The sequence below is a fragment of the Cervus elaphus genome, chromosome 24 (assembly GCF_910594005.1).
Source record: "Cervus elaphus chromosome 24, mCerEla1.1, whole genome shotgun sequence".
Lineage (NCBI taxonomy): Eukaryota > Metazoa > Chordata > Mammalia > Artiodactyla > Cervidae > Cervus > Cervus elaphus.
Genome location: NC_057838.1, coordinates 33,369,910 through 33,392,305, shown reverse-complemented (window position 1 = coordinate 33,392,305; position 22,396 = coordinate 33,369,910). Strand labels below are relative to the sequence as shown.

Here is a 22,396-nt window from a genome sequence, read left to right as displayed (position 1 = left end):
AGTCTTTTATCAGATGTCTTTTGCAGATATTTTCCCCCTACTCTGTGGCTTGTTTTGAGTCTCTTGACATTGTCTTTTGCAGAGCAGAAGTGTTTAATGAAGTTAGCTTATTATTTCCTTTATAGAGCATGCCTTTGATGTTACCTCTGTGCATGTTTTAATCAGGTTATATTTTTTGTTCTTTTGTCATGGCTAGTTTTGATATATGTAGTTATAATATCACAACTAAATCTTCACATATAAATCACATATGTGAAAGTTCTGAAAATTATACTGTTTGACAGGTATAAATAAAATAGTGATTATGGTTGTGTTAACATTTTTTCTGAGATTAGCCCAAACGCCACTGAACAGTAGGGGAAAAGAAAAAGAAGTAGAACATTTTTGGGGTTATGTAGAAGAAATTAGCTTGTGAAATTGGAATTCATTGTGCTCAGTACTTGTAGACATTTTGAAGTGAATGTGTGGCTAACAATTGGCTGATGTTAGGGCCTTTAAAATAGTCCCATTTGTTTAATGAGCCCCATGTTGATATATTTCATAGTCCCAAGTCAGATCATTTGAGAAACATTTCGCAAAATACATAATATATAAAATCAGTATTAATGTGACTCATTAGGTGTACTTCACTGGAGGATATAAGGAACGTTGGAGTAGACAGACATACGTGCTTGGGTGGAGAGACTTTGTTCAGTGTCAGGTTGACAAAAGGCAGCCAAAATGGTAACAGAAATAATTACTTTCTAAAGTTTATTTCAGATGTGAGAGATCAACCACATTTCTAAACATTCCAAATTCTTGATCTGCTATTTAGAATAATATATGGTTAAGCTACAGTAATTTGTGTAATCCTAATTTATTTCCAGTTGGAAAAAAACAGCCTAATGGAAAAGAATTGAGAACTCAGATATAGAACTGCTGCTATGTGAAATTTGCCATTTCACATCAATCTAGTCAGGAAAGTGTGGATTTATAGATCCATTTGTAAAATGGACCTTTGTTATACTGTGTAATCAAATTCCAGATGGATAAACATTTTAAAATATAAATAGTATTAGAAGATACTTAATTTTGGTCTCTGACAGCAAGGTTATAAACCAAAAAGAGAATGGAATAGAGTAGAATAGAATCCTACATAAAAGGAGGATCATCTTTATGAAAAAAACATTTTATAAGCATTATTAAAAAGCTGACTCAGAAGAGCAACAGTGAATTTTGACAGTATTGTCAATATAATTTCAGTGCTACAAATAGAAAACTTTAACCATTTACTTCTGATTTACTTCTACCCTGTATACAAAAATGTATGTATAGGTGGAGGAAATTTACATAACAGATTTCTTAAGTAGTTGTACAGTATTTTTCTTAAACTTAAAAATAGATAAAATTTGCATTAGTTTTGAAAATATCTTTAAAAGGAGAATGTCTGTGAATGAAAAAAATGCATCTCTTCAAAATCTATGGCTATCAGGAGTATTTTCTTAAGGTTACCATCGCTAAAAAATTAGTTATTTGCTAATATGGGTACAGAAGTAATGTTGATGTGAAAGGTTATACAGTGTTGCAGTTTTAATAAGTAACAATTAATCTAACTTCAAATGTTTTCTTTCATTCAGTCAGGTCAGTTCAGTGAAGATATGATACCTACTGTGGGCTTCAACATGAGAAAAGTAACTAAAGGTAACGTCACAATAAAGGTACGTCAGCTGCTTGCCATACTTGATATAAATTGTTAGCACATACAAATTAGGAATTTTTCTGTTTGTTTCTTTGGTTTTTACATGAGTATTGGCAGTTCTTAATTGGGCATGTTCCAAACGAGTGTAAATTTTTTTCCTTCTTTCTCTAATAGATAAAAATGTTTAAGTGTTGAAATGTTAAGTCCCATAAAAAACTTTGCATATGGGTTGACAGAAGTAATATTTGAGATTTAGATGTTCCTTGGAAATAAAAATCCCATCTTCAGAGTGTTTGGAATGTAATATTGCATATATTTCATGAATAATTTATGTTGAAAGAGACTAACTGTTTATAATATTGGTAATTTAGTATTGTATTTGTGGTAGCAAATACGGTAACCCAGTTTTCCCTTTCTTTGCTACTAAGCCCTAAAATTAAAACTATAAAACAGTAAAAATTAACTAGTTTAACATAACTTTGTTTCTAGAATAAGTTTGGTAGGTTTGCGTTGTGGACTGTTGGACCGGTTTTTAATTTATTTTTATTATTTTTAGCTCCTTTGTTCATGTGGGGAGTTTTGCTTCTATAGCCTGAACCCTTATGGCCATTTTACCCAGTTCTTGTGGCTCACAGAAGCTGTTTGCTAAATTCTTTCTGTAGCTTTTCTAATGAAGCTTCTAATGTCTCATGTATGTCATTATGCATGCGTCCAGTGTCTGTAGCTAAATTGGAAGCCTTTTGAAGATAAACATCATGACTTAAGACCTTTACATAGCCCTACAGAGTAGCCATAATAGTGCAATAACTGTAGTTGGTGGCTTTCATATGGATAAAGTAACTTTATATAAGAAAAGCACCTAGGTAGGAATATTTTCTATGTTATATACAGAATAATTTAAAATGATTACATTCTAATATATATATACCCCATCAGACAATTAAACTTTAATAGATTCTGAATGAAGAGTTTGTTTTTTCTCTTGGACTTCAAATGTGGATGATGTGTGATCATGCAGATTCTAAGAGTTACTATTTTTTTAAAAATAGGTTTTCAGTATTGGAAATCTATTGGTTAATAGGCAAAGAAAGTATTGCCCCAAAATGAAATCTTTGCTCAGGCAGCACCTATTAGATCTAATGTAAGTGTGTTAAATACGAACTTCAAGTTCAGAAATGGCCCCAAGAACTTCCAGGACAAGACCTTGTTTGAGCTCGGATTTTTCCAAAGCAGTTTGACTCTAACATTGTGGAGCTGAGCATATCTGCTTCTTTTTTTCCTTCCATCTGCCGCTTTTTTCTTCACTGTGTTGTTTGAAATATTATTATTAAGATTTGTCTGTCTTGATTTGAAGATTTGGGACATAGGAGGACAACCCCGCTTCCGGAGCATGTGGGAACGGTACTGCAGAGGAGTCAACGCTATTGTGTAAGCTGCCTCCCTTCCACCCCCACCCCCCTGTCCCCCACCCCCCCTATAGTCAGTTTAGGTTTCAAGGAAATAAGGCATTTTTCATACTTTTAAAGGCTTAATTTTTATTTCTGGCAGTAAAATCTTTTTTAGGTATTAGTATAATTTCCTATTAACATCAGACTTTAAAAAATGAATCATCAAATGGGAGTTTTGTTTTTTTCTCTATGTTGCTGATGGATATACATGTTTTACCCCCTAGAACAGTCTGTTTCTCTGCTTATTTTATTGGTGTTTAGTTGATTAACAGTATGAGTTTTAGGTGTGCAGCATAGTGATTCAGTATTTTTGCAGGTTATATTCCATTATGGATTATTGAGAGATAATGGGTATAATTTCCTGTGTTGCATAATATATCCTTGAAGCTTATCTGATTCCATATATAGTAGTTTGTAGGACAGTCTATTAAAAAGTATTTTGGGGTGACAGCCTTTTAAAATCTAGTACTTAATTTTGATCAACAGTTTCAGTAGTATAAATTAAGAAAATTAAAAATTTGTTCATTGTGATCATCAAAGAATATGGTGGAGGCATTTTGAGATCACTTTTTTTTTTTTAAGTTACATGATAGATGCTGCAGATCGTGAAAAGATAGAAGCCTCTCGAAATGAACTACATAATCTTCTAGATAAACCGCAGTTACAAGGAATTCCAGTAAGTATGGTTAATTTCACATTATATGATTATAATATTTGTAGTTATATTATTAAAAGTTTAATTATGCATTTTTGTTAATTATGTTTGAAATCAGTAGAGTGTCTTTATTTGTTTTAAAGTCTGGACAGCTTATATTCACTGAGTATCCATCACATGCTGGGCAGTGTGCTATTTAGTCATTTCTTAACAAGCTGGTTAGTGAACTGTATGTAGTAGAAGCAGTGCTTAGTCCTGGGGAAATAGTAGTGAAGAGAAGTAGATAGAAGTAGATGCTTCCTGCCATTATGGAGCTTATGGTTTAGTAGGAAACTAGGTAGATGATATGAAAATGGCTTGAATAATGCAGCTCTGATAAGTGCTATGAAGGAGAGATACAAGGGGCTTATGGAGTTGTAAGTTACAGGGCAGATTTGGTATAGTTTGAGGGAAGAAGGAAAGATTCCCCAAGAAGTGCTACTTGAGCTGAGATGTGAGGGAAGTGACAGTTGGAGGGAAAGAGAATTGCAGGCAGAGGCTCTTAGGTAGGAGGAAGTAGGGTTTGGGAGGAGGCTGGTGTCTCTAGAGCGCGGAGCCCACTGGGCGGGTAGAGCATTGTCAGCCTCTGACAGCAGGGGTACTTCAGGAGGCTGTGCTGGGGGGGACTGGGTATTTTAAGTGCTCAGACTTATTATCTAAATCATTGTTATTTCAGTTTAAAAATGGATTGCATGGGGACTATTCCCAGGTGGCGCTAGTGGTAAAGAACCCACCTGTCAGTGCAGAAGACGTAGGAGACACGCGGTTCGATCCCTGGGTTGAGAAGATCCCCTGGAGAAGGGCATGGCTACCCACTCCAGTATTCTTGCCTGGAGAATCCATGGACAGAGGAGCTTGGCGGGCTACAGTCCATGAAGTGGAAAAGAGTCAGACACGACTGAAGCAGCTTAGCATAAGGAGGACAGTTTTAGGAAGCTGTTGAAACAGTTTTCAAATTCAAGACAGTTTTGAACTTTTCTTGGCAAAATAGAGTACCATGGATTGGGGTGGTCAGAGACAAGGTTGTGAGAAGGAAATAGATGTGGAGGCTGTTTAGGACGACCGTCCACCAGACTCAGAAAGGAAGATAAACAGGACAATTCCTAGTTCCTGGCTAATGTGGTTGGATGGAAGATGGTGCCACTTGTGGAGTGAAAGAAGCTGGAAAAGGCCCCGGCTTTACCCTCATGACGAGGTCGTGTGTGTCAGATCCCTGAAGTATGTTATCTCAGGTGATCATTACAGTGTGCTGAGGGTGATGGTGTGATCCCTCCTGGTGACACTTGTTATTTGCGCAGGATCACATGGCGACTAGTGCATTGCACAACCAGGTTTTGAATCTATTTATTTGTGACTTCAAGGCCTGTCCTTTTTCTTTTGTATTAACTAGTCCTGCATGTGTTGTTGTTCAGTCGCCTAGTCATGTCTGACTTTTTGTGACCCCATGGACTGCAGCATGCCAGGCCTCTCTGTCCCTCACCATCTCCTGAAGTTTGCCCAAATTCATATCCATTGCATTGGTGATGCCATCCAGCCATCTCATCCTCTGACACCCTCTTTTCCTTCTGCCCTTAATCTTTCCCAGCATCAGGGACTTCTCCAGTGAGTCAGATGTTCGCATCAGATGACCAAAATATTGCATACCATAAGTAAAAAAAAAAAAAAAATCTTGTTCCCCATGAGAGTTCTTAGTAGCAAACAATAGAAAGCTGTTTAAGTAGAGAGGAATTCATTGAAACAATATTGGGTAGTTTACAGAGTCTTGAGAAGGCTGCCCTTAACTGTGTTGAGAAAACACTGGAACAAGGGAAAGCTGAGCAGCTGCCAGGATCACATCCACATTGACATCATGTAGTCAGTCTGGTGACCCCATGCAGTTTGTGAACACCAGACTCAATTGCTCCAGTTGGAAGGTCATTTAGTTGATACCCCTTCCATAGCAGAATGGGTTCAGTATTCCTGCTTTCTTGAAAAACTGGCTCTGCATTCAGAGTTTTGGTTGATCGTAGATTGTATGTCCATTCTCTAGCAGAAAAGAAGGCTGGAAAAGAAATTATCTACAGAAGCAAGTAGCTTTATTGGGAGGCAGAGTCATAAGGTGGAAGATTTCTTTGTTTTTTTCTTTGAAAGACTACTTAATGTAGGAAGAGGACTAAGATGCCAGGCAATCCCAAAACTGAGAACCGATCACAAATGACCAGGATGTATTTTTTTATTTAAACTCACATAGATCCGGGTTGAGAACCTGGGTGACTTAGTAAGACCTAGTGAAAGGGTTAGTCACTCAGTCGTGTCTGACTCTTTGTGACCCCATGGACTGTAGCTGCGAGGCTCCTCTGTCCACAGGATTCTCCAGACCAGAATACTGGAGTGGGTTGCCATTCCCTTCTCCAGGAGGTCTTCCCAACATAGGGATCAAAACCTGGTACTTGCATTGCAGATGGATTCTTTACCTTCTGAGCCACCAGAGTTTGGAGAGGGGTAAGAATGAGAGAAGGGCGGACAGGCTGCCCAAGGGTGCTGAGATTTGGCTTTTGACTCTCTGACCCCTACGATTTTAGCATTCTTTGGAGAGCTCGTGGTGCTCCTTGCATTCTGTGGGTCTATTCTTGGCTCTTTCCTCTTTCTGAGAATGAGTCTAGGGCCTGTGAGGAGAATCAGTCACAGTGTCTGGCGTTGAGGGTGGGGGTGGGACTTGTATTAAGTGAAAGACGTAGGTTTGACACGTGTTTGATGAGCCGGCCAGGTAGACATGGTGTGCACTTTCTTAGGCTTGGTCAAAGATACAAGTTCTTGGAGAACATTGACTCGGAGTAAGGATGTTATCAAATACATTATGTGTACTCATAGTTTTTGCTTTTTGTAAGGCAGAAAGGAGATACCTGGGAAAGACAGAATGGTTTTGGGATGCCCCTCTCCACTTTGCTCTTTTTTCAAAGCACATTGAGTAATCACATGACACGTTTGTTCTCAGAGTTGATGGCTACTGTATTTATCCTGATTCGCAAACTTACCCATTGTCTTAATATTTATACATGATACTTTATAGGATGGATGTAGAATTTTAAAGTGTTATTTACATGTTTACTGTTAGATTAATGCCTAACAGATAGCAGTGGTTGAAAATCATGCCTCCACCCTCGGCAGTTAAGATCATACTCACATTTTGGTAAAGATTTTTTAAGAAATAACAGAATGCATACCATAGACATCAGTTCAGTTCAGTTCAGTCACTCAGTCGTGTCCGACTCTTTGCAACCCCACGAATCTCAGCACGCCAGGCCTCCCTGTCCATTACCAACTCCTGGAGATTACTCAAGCTCAAGGCAGCCTGCTCCAGTAGTCTTGCCTGGAAAACCCCATGGAAGGAGGAGCCTGTTAGGCTGCAGTCCATGGGGTCGCTAAGAGTCGTACACAACTGAGCGACTTCACTTTCACTTTCATGCATTGGAGAAGGAAATGGCAACCCACTCCAGTGTTCTTGCCTGGAGAATCCCAGGGACAGGGGAGCCTGGTGGGCTGACATCTATGGGGTCGCACAGAGTCGGACACGACTAAAGCGACTTAGCAGCAGCAGCATGTCCATCGAGTCGGTGATGCCATCCAGCCATCTCATCCTCTGTCGTCCGCTTCTCCTCCTGCCCCCAATCCCTTCCAGCATCAGGTTCTTTTCCAATGAGTCAACTCTTCGCACGAGGTGGCCAAAGTATTGGTGTTTCAGCTTCAGCATCAGTCCTTCCAAATGAACACCCAGGACTGATCTCCTTTAGGATGGACTGGTTGGATCTCCTTGCTGTCCAAGGGACTCTCAAGAGTCTTCTCCAACCCCACAGTTCAAAAGCATCAATTTTTCAACACTTAACTTTCTTTATAGTCCAACTCTCACATCCATACAGGACCACTGGAAAACCATAGCCTTGACTAGATGGACCTTTGTTAGCAAAGTAATGTCTCTGCTTTTTAATATGCTGTCTAGGTTGGTTATAACTTTCCTTCCAAGGAGTAAGCGTCTTTTAATTTCATGGCTGCAGTCACTATCCACAGTGATTTTGGAGCCCCCCAAAATAAAGTCTGACACTGTTTCCACTGTTTCCCCATCTATTTCCCATGAAGTGATGGGAACAGATGCCATGATCTTAGTTTTCTGAATGTTGAGCTTTAAGCCAGCTTTTTCACTCTCCTCTTTCACTTTCATCAAGAGGGTTTTGGTTCCTCTTCACTTTCTGCCATAAGGGTGATGTCATCTGCATATCTGAGGTTATTGATATTTCTCCCGGCAATCTTGATTCCAGCTTGTGCTTCTTCCAGCCCAGCGTTTCTCATGATGTACTCTGCATAGAAGTTAAATAAGCATGGTGACAATATACAGCCGTGACTTACTCCTTTTCCTATTTGGAACCAGTCTATTGTTCCATGTCCAGTTATAACTGTTGCTTCCTGACCTGCATATAGGTTTCTCAAGAGGAAGGTCAGGTGGTCTGGTATTCCCATCTCTAAGAATTTTCCACAGTTTATTGTAATCAACACAGTCAAAGGCTTTGGCATAGTCAGTAAAGCAGAAATAGATGTTTTTCTGGAACTCTCTTGCTTTTTCAGTGATTCAGCGGATGTTGGCAATTTGATCTCTGGTTCCTCTACCTTTTCTAAAACCAGCTTGAACATCTGGAAGTTCATGGTTCATGTATTGCTGAAGCCTGTCTTGGAGAATTTTGAGCATTACTTTACTAGCGTGTGAGATGAGTGCACTTGTGCGGTAGTTTGAGCATTCTTTGGGATTGCCTTTCTTAGGGATTGGAATGAAAACTGACCTTTTCCAGTCCTGTGGCCACTGCTGAGTTTTCCAAATTTCCTGGCATATTGAGTGCAGCACTTTCACAGCATCGTCTTTCAGGATTTGAAATAGCTCAACTGGAATTCCATCACCTCCACTAGCTTTGTTCATAGTGATGCTTTCTAAGGCCCACTTGACTTCACATTCCAGGATGTCTGGCTCTAGGTGAGTGATCAAACCATCGTGATTATCTGAGTTGTGAAGATCTTTTTTGTATAGTTCTTCTATATATTCTTGCCACCTCTTCTTAATATCTTCTGCTTCTGTTAGGTCCATACCATTTCTGTCCTTTATCGAAACCATCTTTGAATGAAATGTTCCCTTGGTATCTCTAATTTTCTTGAAGAGATCTCTAGTCTTTCCCATTTTGTTGTTTTCTTCTTATTTCTTTGCGTTGATCACTGAGGAAGGCTTTCTTATCTCTCCTGGCTATTCTTTGGAACTCTGCATTCAAATGGGTATATCTTTCCTTTTCTCCTTTGCTTTTTGCTTCTCTTCTTTTCACAGCTATTTGTAAGGCCTCTCAGAGAGCCATTTTGCCTTTTTGCATTTCTTTTCCACGGGGATGGTCTTGATCCCTGTCTCCTGCACAATGTCACGAACCTCCGTCCATGGTTCATCAGGCACTCTATCAGATCTAGTCCCTTAAATCTATTTCTCACTTCCACTGTATAGTCATAAGGAATTTGATTTAGGTCATACCTGAATGGTCTAGTGGTTTTCCCTACTTTCTTCAATTTAAGTCTGAATTTGGCAATAAGGAGTTCATAATCTGAGCCACAGTCAGCTCCCAGTCTTGTTTTTTGCTGACTCTGTAGAGCTTCTCCATCTTTGGCTGCAAAGAATATAATCAATCTGATTTCGGTGTTGTCCATCTGGTGATGTCCAGGTGTAGAGTCTTCTCTTGTGTTGTTGGAAGAGGGTATTTGCTATGACTAGTGCATTCTCTTGGCAAAACTCTGTTAGCCTTTGCCCTGCTTCATTCCGTACTCCAAGGCCAAATTTGCCTGTTACTCCAGGTGCTTCTTGACTTGCTACTTTTGCATTCCAGTCCCCTATAATGAAAAGGACATCTTTTTTGGATGTTAGTTCTAAAAGGTCTTGTAGACCTTCATAGAACTGTTCAGCTTCAGCTTCTTCAGCGTTACTTGTTGGGGCATAGGCTTGGATTACCGTGATACTGAATGGTTTGCCTTGGAAATGAATAGAGATCATTCTGTCATTTTTGAGATTGCATCCAGGTACTGCATTTTGGACTCTTTTGTTGACCATGATGGCTACTCCATTGCTTCTAAGGGATTCCTGCCCACAGTAGTAGATATAATGGTCATCTGAATTAAATTCACCCATTCCAGTCCATTTTAGTTCGCTGAGTCCTCCTAGAATGTTGACGTTCACTCTTGCCATCTCCTGTTTGACCAGTTCCAATTTGCCTTGATTCATGGATCTAACATTCCAGGTTCCTATGCAAAATATTGCTATTTACAGCATCGGACCTTGCTTCTATAACTAGTCACATCCACAGCTGGGTATTGTTTTTGCTTTGGCTCCATCCCTTCATTCTTTCTGGAGTTATTTCTCCACTGATCTCCAGTAGCATATTGGGCACCTACCACCTGGGGAGTTACTCTTTCAGTATCCTGTCATTTTGCCTTTTTATACTGTTATGGGGTTCTCAAGGCAAGAGTACTGAAGTGATTTGCCATTCCGTTCTCCAGTGGACCATGTTGTGTCAGACCTCTCCACAATGACCTGTCCATCTTGGGCCACCCAAGATGGACAGGCATGGCTTCATTTCATTGAGTTAGACAAGGCTGTGGTCCTGTGATCAGATTGGCTAGTTTTCTGTGATTATGGTTTTAGTGTGTCTGCCCTCTGATGCCCTCTTGCAACACCTACCGTCTTACTTGGGTTTCTCTTACCTTGGGCGTGGGGTATCTCTTTACTGCTGCTCCAGCAAAGCGCAGCCGCTGCTCCTTGCCTTGGACGAGGGGTATCTTCTCACAGCCGCCCCTCCTGACCTTGAACGTGGAGTAGCTCCTCTCGGCCCTCCTGCGCCTGCCGCAGCAGCCGCTCCTTAGACATGGGATTGCTCCTCTCGGCTGCTGCCCCTGACCTCCAGCATGGGGTAGCTTGTCTCGGCCTCTGCCCCTGACCTCGGGCGTGGGGTAGCTTGTCTCGGCCTCTGCCCCTGACCTCGGGCGTGGGGTAGCTTGTCTCGGCCTCTGCCCCTGACCTCGGGCGTGGGGTAGCTTGTCTCGGCCTCTGCCCCTGACCTCGGGCGTGGGGTAGCTTGTCTCGGCCTCTGCCCCTGACCTCCGGCATGGGGTAGCTTGTCTCGGCCTCTGCCCCTGACCTTGGGCGTGGGGTAGCTCCTCTCGGCTGCTCCTGCACAGTTGCAGCCTGGTGCTCTTGGTCGCCGCCCCTGGCCTTGGGCGAGGGGTAGCTCCTCTTGGCCACGCTTCTGCGTTAAACAGAAGTTGGTAGCCACATATTGAATTAGACATCTGCATGGCATTAATAGAAGTTAGAGTAAATGCTTATTTGAATTATGAAGTGAAATGAGATAGGCCACTGGTCATGTAAATATGCTTTTAATACTATGGCATGAGGTAACCTGATTTTACTGTGTACACATATGAATATGCTTCTGTGATGTTTTCTTACATAAAATTTACTCAATGACTTTTCTTTTTAAAGGTGCTAGTACTTGGAAACAAGAGAGATCTTCCTAATGCGTTGGATGAGAAACAGCTAATTGAAAAAATGTATGTCTTAAGAATGAATGATGGGTTTTTTAAAAAAAATTGGTTCTATTTTGCCCATAAGATACACTGTTTTGCCCACTGTTTTGTTTAGCTTTGCTCCATTATTTAGTAATGATCATAGCCCTATTTTGGGGTAGGTAAACTTGACATACTAGAGAAGTAAACCCGTAAATTTTATTAGTAATAACATTTCTTCAGTATAATTATTTAAAAGAACAAGTAAAATTGAGCATAGATTGATAAGATGACAATTGTTTTAAAAGCCCAGACTTAACTTTCCTAATTCTGCTTTTTACAGGAATCTGTCTGCTATTCAGGATAGAGAAATTTGCTGCTATTCAATTTCTTGCAAAGAAAAGGATAATATAGGTAAGAAATGACTGATATTTGTGGAGAAGTTGATACCAATAGAAGGGATGTCTCATTCTTTTTACTGTTTATTACCTTTATTTCTGTTTACTTGATTTCTCCTATAAAGTACAATTGCTTTTGCCTCAGGAAAAAGAGTAGGCATTATACCTTTTAGCAACAAATACAGTATCCTGAATCTGCTCTATGCTATTTAAAGAAGTAAATGAAATAAAGACATGAAATTAATTATGTGCTATCAGCTTATTGTATTTTTGCAGAGCTAGTGTGTTAACTGTGCTTTATAACAGAATGATGTTCTTGAAATAAGACTTAACAGAGGTTGGTTTACAGGCACTGTAAGGATTTTTCATTTATCAAACCCGTATATTACTGCAGTATGTTAGCACTCGCAAGTATAAGCCAAAAATAACCCTTTACCTACTTAATGTTCTGTATTAATTTCCTAGGACTGCAAAGTACCACAAACGGGGTGGCTTAGAAAGAGCAGAAATTTATTCTCTCAGGTTTAGGAGGGTAGAAGTTTGGTGTCAGCAGGGCCGTGCTCTCTCTGACGGCTCTAGGGGAGGATCTTTCCCTGCCTTTTCCTGGCGTGTGGCTGCCAGCAGTCTTTGACCTTCCTTGGTGGTAGCTTTGTATCTCCACCCTCTTCCTCTGGCTTCAGCATGGCTTTCTCCTCTGTGTGTATGTCTGAGTGTCTATTTTCTCTTCTTACCAAGGACACATGTTACTGGATTAGGGCCAACCCTAATCCAGAATTACCTCATCCTATGTCTGCAAAGACCCAATTTCCAAATAAATTCTGAGGTTCCGGGTGGATGTGAATTTTTAGGGGTCACCATTTAATCCAGCACGGTATCCGTAAAGAATAAATATGTCTGACTCAACTTCAGTCTGTTAATTTGGTGAGGGATTGTTTAATTAAAGTGTATTGGCATAGAGAAGATCAGAAGGTTAAAAAAAAGAAAAGAAAGAGAAGTGTTTGACAAGATGAAAGGCTTTTCAGTGTTAGACAGCTGCTCAAGTGAAAAGACCAGTAACAGTGCAATAAAAAATACTCCCTAGTAAAAGATAACTTTGTGACGCAAGCTTCTCAAGCCGTCTTGTCTGGCATGACAGACTCCACTGAAGTCTGAAAGGAGAGTTTGATACGTGTGCCTTAAAGCAGATGGGTAGGAACCAAGGGATTTTCATGGCTCCTTCACTTCTCCCAGTTGGTGGTTACTGGTGAAAAAGTTTCTCTCAGTGGGTCACTGTAGAAAAAGAGGCTCTCCATCAGGGCTGCATAGTGGCTAGAAATAGCGTGGGCTTTGGAGTAAGGCAGCCTCAGCGTGGAGCACCTGGTCCTGTTACTTTCTCACTGGCCTTGGACAGAGCACTGAAACTCCCTGATTTCTGCGTTGTGCTCATCTGTAACATGCGGATGGTGGCAGCAACTTCAAAACTCTCTTACAGGAGTGAGTAAAAAAATGAATTGCAGTGTTTAACCTGTGGGGGACATCACAGGAGTATATTCATTTTCTCTTGCTGCTGTCAGTCAGAAGCCTGTCACTGACCTCACTGAGCTAAGGTCTAGGACTAAAATTACAGGCGAGCTCCTTCTGGAGACTGTAGAGGGGAGAATCCATTACTTGGTCCTTTTCCGCTTCTAGAGACTGCCTGTTCTCTTGGCTCATGGCTCCTTCCCCATCTTCAAATTCTCTCTCGCTCACCATTCTTCCATAGTCATTTCACCAATTAACAAAGTATATCAGAATAAAATGTAATAAATCAGTAGTGCCAAAACAGTGTGTTTAAAGAGTTTTTTGACACTTTTTCTTTAGCTTTTATTCAATATGTATTGTTTCTCACCATACTTAACTTTTTTCCCCCAGTCATTTCCAATCTGTATCTTAGCTCCCGCCCTTTTCCCCTCAGACCTGCTCTAATTAGCTTATAGTACTGATGGTTTTTCTCACTGGTTCTGGGCTTCCTTTAAAGACTACCCAGAGAAGTCTGAGCCCACTACATTGCTGATGGACACAAACTCTCCTGTATTAATTAGAATAAGTGACTTGTTATTTTGGGATCATCTAGCTCATTTGAGAACAGACTGTTCCAGCACTTAGGGTTACTTCAAGTTTATTTAAAATGTTTTTCCTATGTTGAGGGGAACTCTTGTTAAGTTTTAAGTTGTGCCCTCACGAGAGCATTTACTTACACAGCAGAGGTTTTCACGGAGGGATTATTTTTCCCCCAGAGACATTTGGCATTTTTCCCCGGAGACTCTCTCTTAGTGAGGAGCACGATGCTGGCATCAGGTGGGTGGAGACCAGGGTGGTCCTAAACATTCTGTCGCCTCCAGAGCTGAGTTGTTCAGCCTAAAATGTCAGTAGTGGCAAGATTGAGAAACCCTGTTCTATACTAACCATGATTTTTAGTTCATTGTGCTGTTCTGTAAATCCATGACTCCCTTAAATTTCCTGTGGAGTTTTCTGACATGGGGGAGGGGAAAGTGTTGGAAGCGGTAGGAAAAAAAACCCTTATTTTCTGCTGTGACAAACTAGTCAGATACTTTGCTCATTTATGAAGGAAATGCAGGAGAACTGGTGAGACCTTCTTAATGCTCTTTAAGCCTAATCTTCACAGTTCATTTTATATTATTATCAAGCTTAAGGAAGCTGACCTGCACTGTTAACTAGATTCAAAATTAGTTTGTAAGGCCTGTTTATTTGGAGTGAGAAGTGCAACAGCCAAGTCAAGCTTTTTGAGTAAAAAATCTCAGAGTACTCTCCTTAATTTCAGCTTTTGTAATATATTTTAGTACCAAATTTACCAATTTTCTAAATTGTTCCCCAGAGTATTCATTGCACATGGGTTGGGTTGTATGTTATACTTGCAGGTTTCTAATGGGGAACATGAGGTCCCTTAGTTTCATTAGTAATATGTCCTCAAACTACGTGTAGTGTAGATTATTTCAGGGAAGATGGTCTTTTTGAAGATGGTTGATACTTGCGGCCTTTTTTATCATAGAGGTAACTACTCCTTCATCTGAATATCTTACTTTTTGCCTTTTAGTCTGGTCTTAAGGATTCATCTGTCTGTAGGGTATGACGTAAGTCCAGTGTCCATAGGTTTGTTTGTTTTTACAGTGTGCTTCTTAAATATTTAAACCTAGTCATTTCACTTTCACATTTCCCTTTCCCCCCTTTCAATTGCAGTGATTGCGGCTTTGCTCATTTTACACACTGCTGTCCTCCTCTTGAAGTGCAAATTACCTGCTTAACATTGTTTCCCCAACTCTGAACAGGTTGTGTCTGTTCAGATCTCAGCTCTAGGCTCTTCTTTATATACAGTGTTTGGCTTACAGTTTCTGTAATGAATGTTAGCTGGAAAATTGGGAGGTTGAACATTCTCCAGGCTTATAGAAGAGAGCGCTGCTTCTAGTAGATGCTCACATATCCTTTATGTGGGTAACACATTTTAAAGAACTCAAGGGATAGTAATTCAGTGTTTTGATTTAGCTGCCTTCTGTCAAAAGTGCTTTTCCTGACTCTTCTCAGGCACTGTAGCTTCAGTTGCCACCTCCACAGTGGTATCTCCTTTCTTCCTCAGATCTGTACAGCTGAAAGTACCTGCTGAACGTCTCCACGTGTTACCCTTCTGTGCCTCAAACCTCATGTGCTCACTGCCGAATTCTCAGTCTTTTTCTTTCCCAGATCTGTTCTTCCTTTAGCCACTGGGTTAGTCAGCAGCTCCATGATAAACACACACTTACTCAGGCGAAAAGATTCTTTCTCACCCACTGCATTTGGTCAGTCCTGTTAGTTCTGTATTTTAAATATGCTTCCCATTTTATTCCTCTGTTCTTACAACACCCGATTTGCTTCAGGCCTTCGTCCCTTTCCTGTTCCCGTTGTGAATGATCAGTCTCTGTACCGGCAGCCCTCCCAGGTGCCCTCCTCCGTTGCCATTGTTGACCTTGCTACAGTGAACTTACAGTTTACAATAGACAGTATAGCTTCCCTGCTTAAAATTCTCCAATGACTTCCTATTGACTTGAGAATAAAGTCCCAACTTCTGAGCCTCTTAGAATGGCACATAAGGGTGTCTGGCTCTCTCTAGGTCTGTGGTGCTCAACTGAAGCCAGCCGTGCTCCACTGGGGCTGTTTGGAGGTCCCTGGAGACATGACTCGTTTTCACAGCTGAGGGTGGGGGGTGGTGGTAATGGCATCTTGTGGTCAGGGTTATAGATGTTGCGAACTATTCTGCTATACACAGGAAAGACTCTCCCCTCCACCTTCCTAGCAAAGAATATCCAGCGCCCAACGTCAGGGTGAGCTTGAGGACCCCTGCTCTCGCCTTAGCAGTGGGCGGCATCCCTTCCCCACCCCTGCGCTTCAGCTACCTCTTACCACCTGTCATCCATCTAGAGCTCCACACGGTTTCCCGCCTTTGTTTATTCTTTTGCGCTTTCCTGTGCCTGGAATTCTGTGAGGGCCATCCTCCAAATCTAAACGATATTTACGTATTTTCCAACTATTATATGCTGAAGACCTTTGAAAGTAGAGAGGGGTTCTCCCATCTCTTTGCATTTCTGGTACTTCACATGCAATACCTGATCTTACAGGCAATCATTAAACTTTTGAATGAATAAAGAAAGGCACATGCTGTTCTGTACACAATTTAACTTTTAAATTGGAGACTGTTGAGTTCCTCGAGTTTCCAGATTAACCTCTCAAAGGTCAGGTAATGAAGAATGGCAGTACAGGTACAGATACCTATGTATTATAGTAGTAGAGAGGCAGAAAAGAAGAGGGCAGGCCTGACATACGCTTTGAAATAGCCGTATTTTAAATATTATCTCTGATATCTAGTTTCTTCACTTTGATATCTTAACATCTTCACTTTTTTTCCCTCCATCTTTAGATATCACACTTCAGTGGCTTATTCAACATTCAAAATCTAGAAGAAGCTGAAGCATCTCCTGAAGTCTTCCAGTCCTTCCTGGCTCTAATCCTAGAATTATTGTCCGTTCCTCTGAAGTACTTCCCAGAATACGGTCCTTCCTAAACCCAAGAAATTGCCTTTTTCAGAGTTTATTTCTCATGTGCACTGCTGAAGATGTATATCCCTAATCCTTCATAAAGAATCAGCTAGAGTTGTCATGATAAAGTCAACACACACAAAAAGACTTCCTATATGCTTGTCTTTAACAGTGTGTAGAGCTTTTTTTTTTTTTTTTAAAAAAAACCAAACACACTTTTGACCATCTTAAATCAAGAAAAATTGCATACTTCTGTTCTGGTCTTTCTGGGCCAGGTTTTTCTATTCGTTTTCAGTAAATGTCTATCTATGATATTTCATTATAGAGTCCAGTAGCTTAATACTGATACTGACTTGATACAGCATGATGTTTCTAGTGCCACACACAGTATTTAGCAAACCTTTAGCTTGACTCATGTGGGATAGAAACATAATGTTTATATATCTCACAAATGCATGTGAAATGTATAATTACACCTTAGGAATTTTTAAAAATGGTCTGCAAAGAGTGAGCAGAGGCACCAGATCAATGTTGTTATTGGTTCTTTACACTGGGAAGATCTTAGGCAATGAATTTTAAACACATTCTGCTCTGTGAGAATTCTTCATCTCCAGAAAGCAGTTGGGGGTACGGGAGGAACTGAGGCATGCTGTTTTGTATCTGTCCAGATCATTACTTCTGTATTTTTTCTCCTTTTTTTTCTCCTGGTTCAACACACTTTTTTAAGGGGTTGGGAATTGAAGATTTTCTCAAAAGCTTTCATGAATTTAGAGCATTCCAGCCAATATAATAAAACGTGTTAAGAATGTCAGACTGTTCACACACCTGTTTGTTCTTTCTCTGTCCAGTTATTAAACCAGTGTTGCTGCATGACACTCTAACTCTTGACTTTTTATATTCAGTCATAAAGTTGACTTTCAGCACAATAGATACTTAGAGATAAATAGAAAGTCTTATTTTTCTCTCTTACCGACACAAGCTTTGTCACTGTTCTGTCCGGTGCCCTTGGACATCCTGACTATTGTGACAACTCTAGAGCTGCCTGCTCTCTCTGAGGTCACCATGCCCAGTCCGCAGGTTGTTGAATAATCACACAGAGCGGAGGAACCAGTGCCGTCTCTTGTTTGCCTCTGTGCTACAGAGATGTGTCCAGACTTCCATGAACATGTTTGGTAGCTTAGTGATCTCCAAACACATAAAGGGACATATGAAAACTGGATCACTTGTGAATCATTACTTACATAGCCCTCTGTAGTAGCTAAAAGTCTGTGGTACACCTGCTTATGTGTTGCCTCACACTGTGTGTGATTTTGTTTCTTTTGTTAAGCAGCACTCATGTAGACAGTGCATTTCCAAACGTGTTGAGCACTCAGAGTGCAGTCAGCCGTCAGTTCTTTTAATGATAGCAGTTTTACTTTACAGACTGCCATGGCCTTAAAAATATTCTGTACAAAACACTGCACCGTGTTGCACAGACACTACTTGCTTTCCTCCACTCACGTTTTATGAGTAGAACCTCAGCTTTTAAAATTCTGTTCTTACTCTTTGATGCATGTTGCATACTTCCCTGATGGGATGGATGGTTCTGTAAACAAAGGGATATGTAAACTTGCTACTGTATCTCAACACCGTTAATGGTCACTGTGAACCATTACCAAGAATGTGGCAACTTGCTTGTGCCTAAAAGGAGGAACCAGAACTAGACTGTGTGACTTTGCGGGGACCGCATAGGTTCGTTTAACTGACCTACAGCTGAACCGTAATGTGTTTGTGTGTCTCTTCATTGCTTCCAGCATTTCAAGACATCCAGACACTACTACCAACATTTTCCTGTGCATTAACTTCTGCATGTGAAACCTAACAGTTACTGAACTTTGTAAATACGTGAATTTTTTTAATTTAGGTGGATGCATTTTTTTGTCTGTTTACTGCTCTTCTCAGCTTTATTCAATAAACTTGCATTTTGAGGGTTGTATTGACAGTTTGAACTTAAAATATGCATCATGATGGAACGTGCTGACACATTGGAAAGGGGTTGGAAAGGTACCATGAACACAGTCTATAGACCATGTGCTAGAAGGAAATCAGCTCAGCTTTCAAAGAAGTGGGTCTGTGGGCCAGTTAAAATTGAAATAAGCACTTAAGTATTCATAGGACTGACACTGCGATTTGTGGGGTGGGATGGAGGCAATGATATCACTTGTACTGGGCTTCCCTGGTGGCTCAGTGGTAAAGAATCCACTCCCAATGCGGAGACTTAGGTTTGGTCCCTAAGTCGAGAAGATCTTGTAAACTGTCATAATACACCAAATTTAGGACTTTTTGAAAATAAGTGGCAAGAGCTAGTTAAACATTTTGTAATCCAGTTTTTAAAATCGTAACAAAACTATTAATAAACTGAAATTACACGACATGTCTCCTTACTGACTTCAGTTCCAGAATGGAAAGATTTAATTAAAGTATCAAACATGGTGGTTTTCGCAAATAGGCACACCTCTAAAGTAAAACATTTGATCTGTTTTGTTTAGTATGTTATCTTTCACACTGTGAATGTGAGCATTTATTCCATCAAAGCTATTGGGGAAATGATTTTATGTATTTTTTTCAGAGAAGTTCAACTTGGCTTTTCTTCCATATCTACACTGTCACTCTGTACAACCATACAGTGCTGGTCAGTGACGTGTGTGTTTTTACATTTCTAGGATAGAAGTAACTGGCTGTCAGCTTTAAGTTTTCAGTTGAATTGGTGGAGCCATAGTCAAGCTATCAATCTGGTCCTCAGCAGCTTCCTACTAAAGTGGTACTTTGAAGGAGGAGTGTTCTAGGAGCAGGGTGGGGAGAGGATATAAATTTAGCTTACTTTACCCTCTGTTCTAAGTCTGTATTTGCTTTGAAAAGTTGAGACTTCTAACATTAGTCCCTTTGATTCTGTCAAGTAAATTGGATGAATTGGACTGTGTCTGCTTTTGTGTTTATTGTGTTTGACTAAGGAACTAATTGCCTTGTGTATTCTTTTCCTGTAGGATCCAGTTACACTGAAATGTTGCTTTGGTATTATTCAACCTTTTCAGGGACTGGAGGATTGAGAACTGGAGCATGAATTTTACTGTAGTTGGAACCGTATCTGTAACATCCAGTTGGCTGAATGTGTGTGCATGTGTGCTAAGTCGCCTCAGTCGTGTCCGACTCTGTGCTATCCTATGGACTGTAGTCCACCAGGCTCCTCTGTCCCTGGGATTCTCCACTCAAGAATACTGCAGTGGGTTGTCTTGCCCTCCTCCAGGGGATCTTCCGGATCCAGAGATCGAACCCACATCTATTAGGTCTACCTGCATTGGCAGGTGGGTTCTTTACCACCAGCACCACCTGGGAAGCCCAATTGGCTGAATGCTTTTCTCTAGAAATGTGTCATTGGGGGAACCACTATGTTCAGTATGTGAAATATTTTCATTTTGTTCCAAACTTTAAAGGTTGTACCTTCAGTAACATGTACATCAGTGAAGATACTTGAAAAGGAAGACAGTTAAAGCAAACACTAGGCTTGCCTGATTTCCCTTCAGTTTGCGGTTCTACAAATAACGCAACCCATGGCAGGTGCTTCCTGTTGATTAGTAAATATCTTCCATACAATTTCTGTTTAAAATTCAGCTATTAATAAAAATAGGTTACTTTTGTAATGGCTGCCTCTTGAATGTTCTTAGGAAGACGAGTCATTGAGGTACTAGACAGACTCAATGGAAAGTTACTTAATCTGAACAACAGCCAAAGTCATTTATTATTCCATTTCATTAACAAGCTCTCTCCGTAAGGTAATTCTATTTTAAAATCCCAAGGTAGCCGGTGATTTAGGTAATGTAGATTTCCGGGAAGGAATTGGGAAGGAGGGGATACCTTAACCTCATTTTACTGGGACTTGCAGGTCTTGTATTCATCAAAGGACTGTGCTGGGAAAAAACTGTCACCTTAAAATGCTTCCTTAGCTTGGTTCCATGTGCTGGATGGGTGTTTAAGAGAATGAATTCTTTGTTTTGTGTGACTGGTGAGTTGCTGAACCCCCTTTGGCTCTGCAGTTTTCCCTTATGAAGAGTAGAGGATTTCTAATATCATTTCTCATATCATTTCTCCCACCAACAAGCTCTGGTTCTAGCAGTCTAGAGATCTGGATGGTGGTGAGACAGAAGGCAGGAAAGAGATGAAAATGCCCGCTGGTCCTAGTGTCCCAGTGATTATGTTAGTGTTGTGTGTTCCTCTTAATCCTAAAACCACAGAAATGTTTACATTTCATAACTTTAATTTTAACATAGTTAAGGGCTAGAGATCACATTTTACAGAATGACGTAATAACATTTTGTTTGAAGGAAATGCTGTAGCCACATGGGCTTTGAAAGCCATTAAAATTTTTCAAGCATTTCTCCCAGACTGCAAAAAAATATATTCTGGTATACAATGTGGAAAAATGTAAACCATCCAATTTGGGGGTGCATGTTTAGAGTGAATTTTTAATATTTGATAACTCCTGTGTTGCTAGGGTTCTGCTGGAATTTAGAGCTTGGAGAAACCTGGGGCAGTTAGAAAATACTTCCTTTAAAACAGTAAGGGAGGGGGAACTCCCCCAACGAAACTTTTGCTCCCTTTTGAGCTGGGGGGAGTAGAACATCAACAGATTGCTAATTATAGTATGTCTCCAACCAGCTCTTACATAATCTACAGCCTTCAGTTTTGTACAGTCTGTATTACATAATGTACTATCTTGTTTCTATGTTTTAAGTGAGTCCATCTTTTCTACTATTACCAATACATGAATTAGATGACTCCTTTTTCTACTTGTATAATCCCCTAAGGAAAAAGAAATAGTCTTACCAGTAGCCAATTTATGAAATTGCTAGTTCTTCTCACCCTTAAGAGTTAAAAATCTGTATCATTCCTACTTTTTCTGGATGCATCAATAACTTAAGGGCTGGGGCCTGTGGCATGAATGGTGGTGATGAAAATTATTTTTGTTGGAAACTTGCTGTGTTTGATTTAGCAGTTTAGCAGTTAGAACATGTGGGCAAGGAAGCTCACCACGTTTTTTCTAAATTCCATTTATTTTCCCAATAATTTAATTTTTTTCATATGTAAGCTCCATTATTCACCCATGACTGAGTTACCACTCTCCCACTATCATCACTCTTAATATCAATTTCTTATCTTTTATTGTTTTCTTATTGAAAAAACAGAAGTATAAATGTTTTGCTTTTATGAACATTACTCCAGTGGATCATTATGTCCACGTGCAGCAATTCACAGAAACATGACTGGGTCAAAAGGTAAATGCCTTTGCATTTACTCTGGGAATTGCCACTTTGCCCCCCTCAGGGGATGTACTAGTTTTTATTTCCACTAGTCTCTGTCCCCTGTGTCTTTCCAACCTAGTGTGTTGATAGACTTTGGGACTAATGCCCTTAAAACAGGTACGAAGACTAGTTCTCTACTGTCCAGTTTTAAATGTGAAATTTAGCTTTTCTTACCTAGCTAAGGAAACAGTATTATGAATTATGAAGTTGGATCTTTACCAAATCAATCATGGGGTTACAGGTATT

At 40.3% G+C, this 22,396-nt stretch overlaps 1 protein-coding gene across 1 annotated transcript in view; it reads left to right on the top strand.

Moving 5' to 3' along the window:
- The window catches only part of ARL8B (ADP ribosylation factor like GTPase 8B), a 53,444-nt gene extending 34,655 nt beyond the window's left edge, over positions 1-18,789 (top strand). Inside the window, exons 2-7 of the mRNA XM_043885891.1 lie at positions 1,617-1,697; positions 3,033-3,106; positions 3,709-3,802; positions 11,352-11,419; positions 11,718-11,788; positions 16,697-18,789. Coding sequence (XP_043741826.1) covers positions 1,617-1,697; positions 3,033-3,106; positions 3,709-3,802; positions 11,352-11,419; positions 11,718-11,788; positions 16,697-16,746 — 438 coding nt within the window. The 3' untranslated portion in view covers positions 16,747-18,789. The remainder of the gene's footprint in view (positions 1-1,616; positions 1,698-3,032; positions 3,107-3,708; positions 3,803-11,351; positions 11,420-11,717; positions 11,789-16,696) is intronic.
- Positions 18,790-22,396: the final 3,607 nt, after the last annotated feature.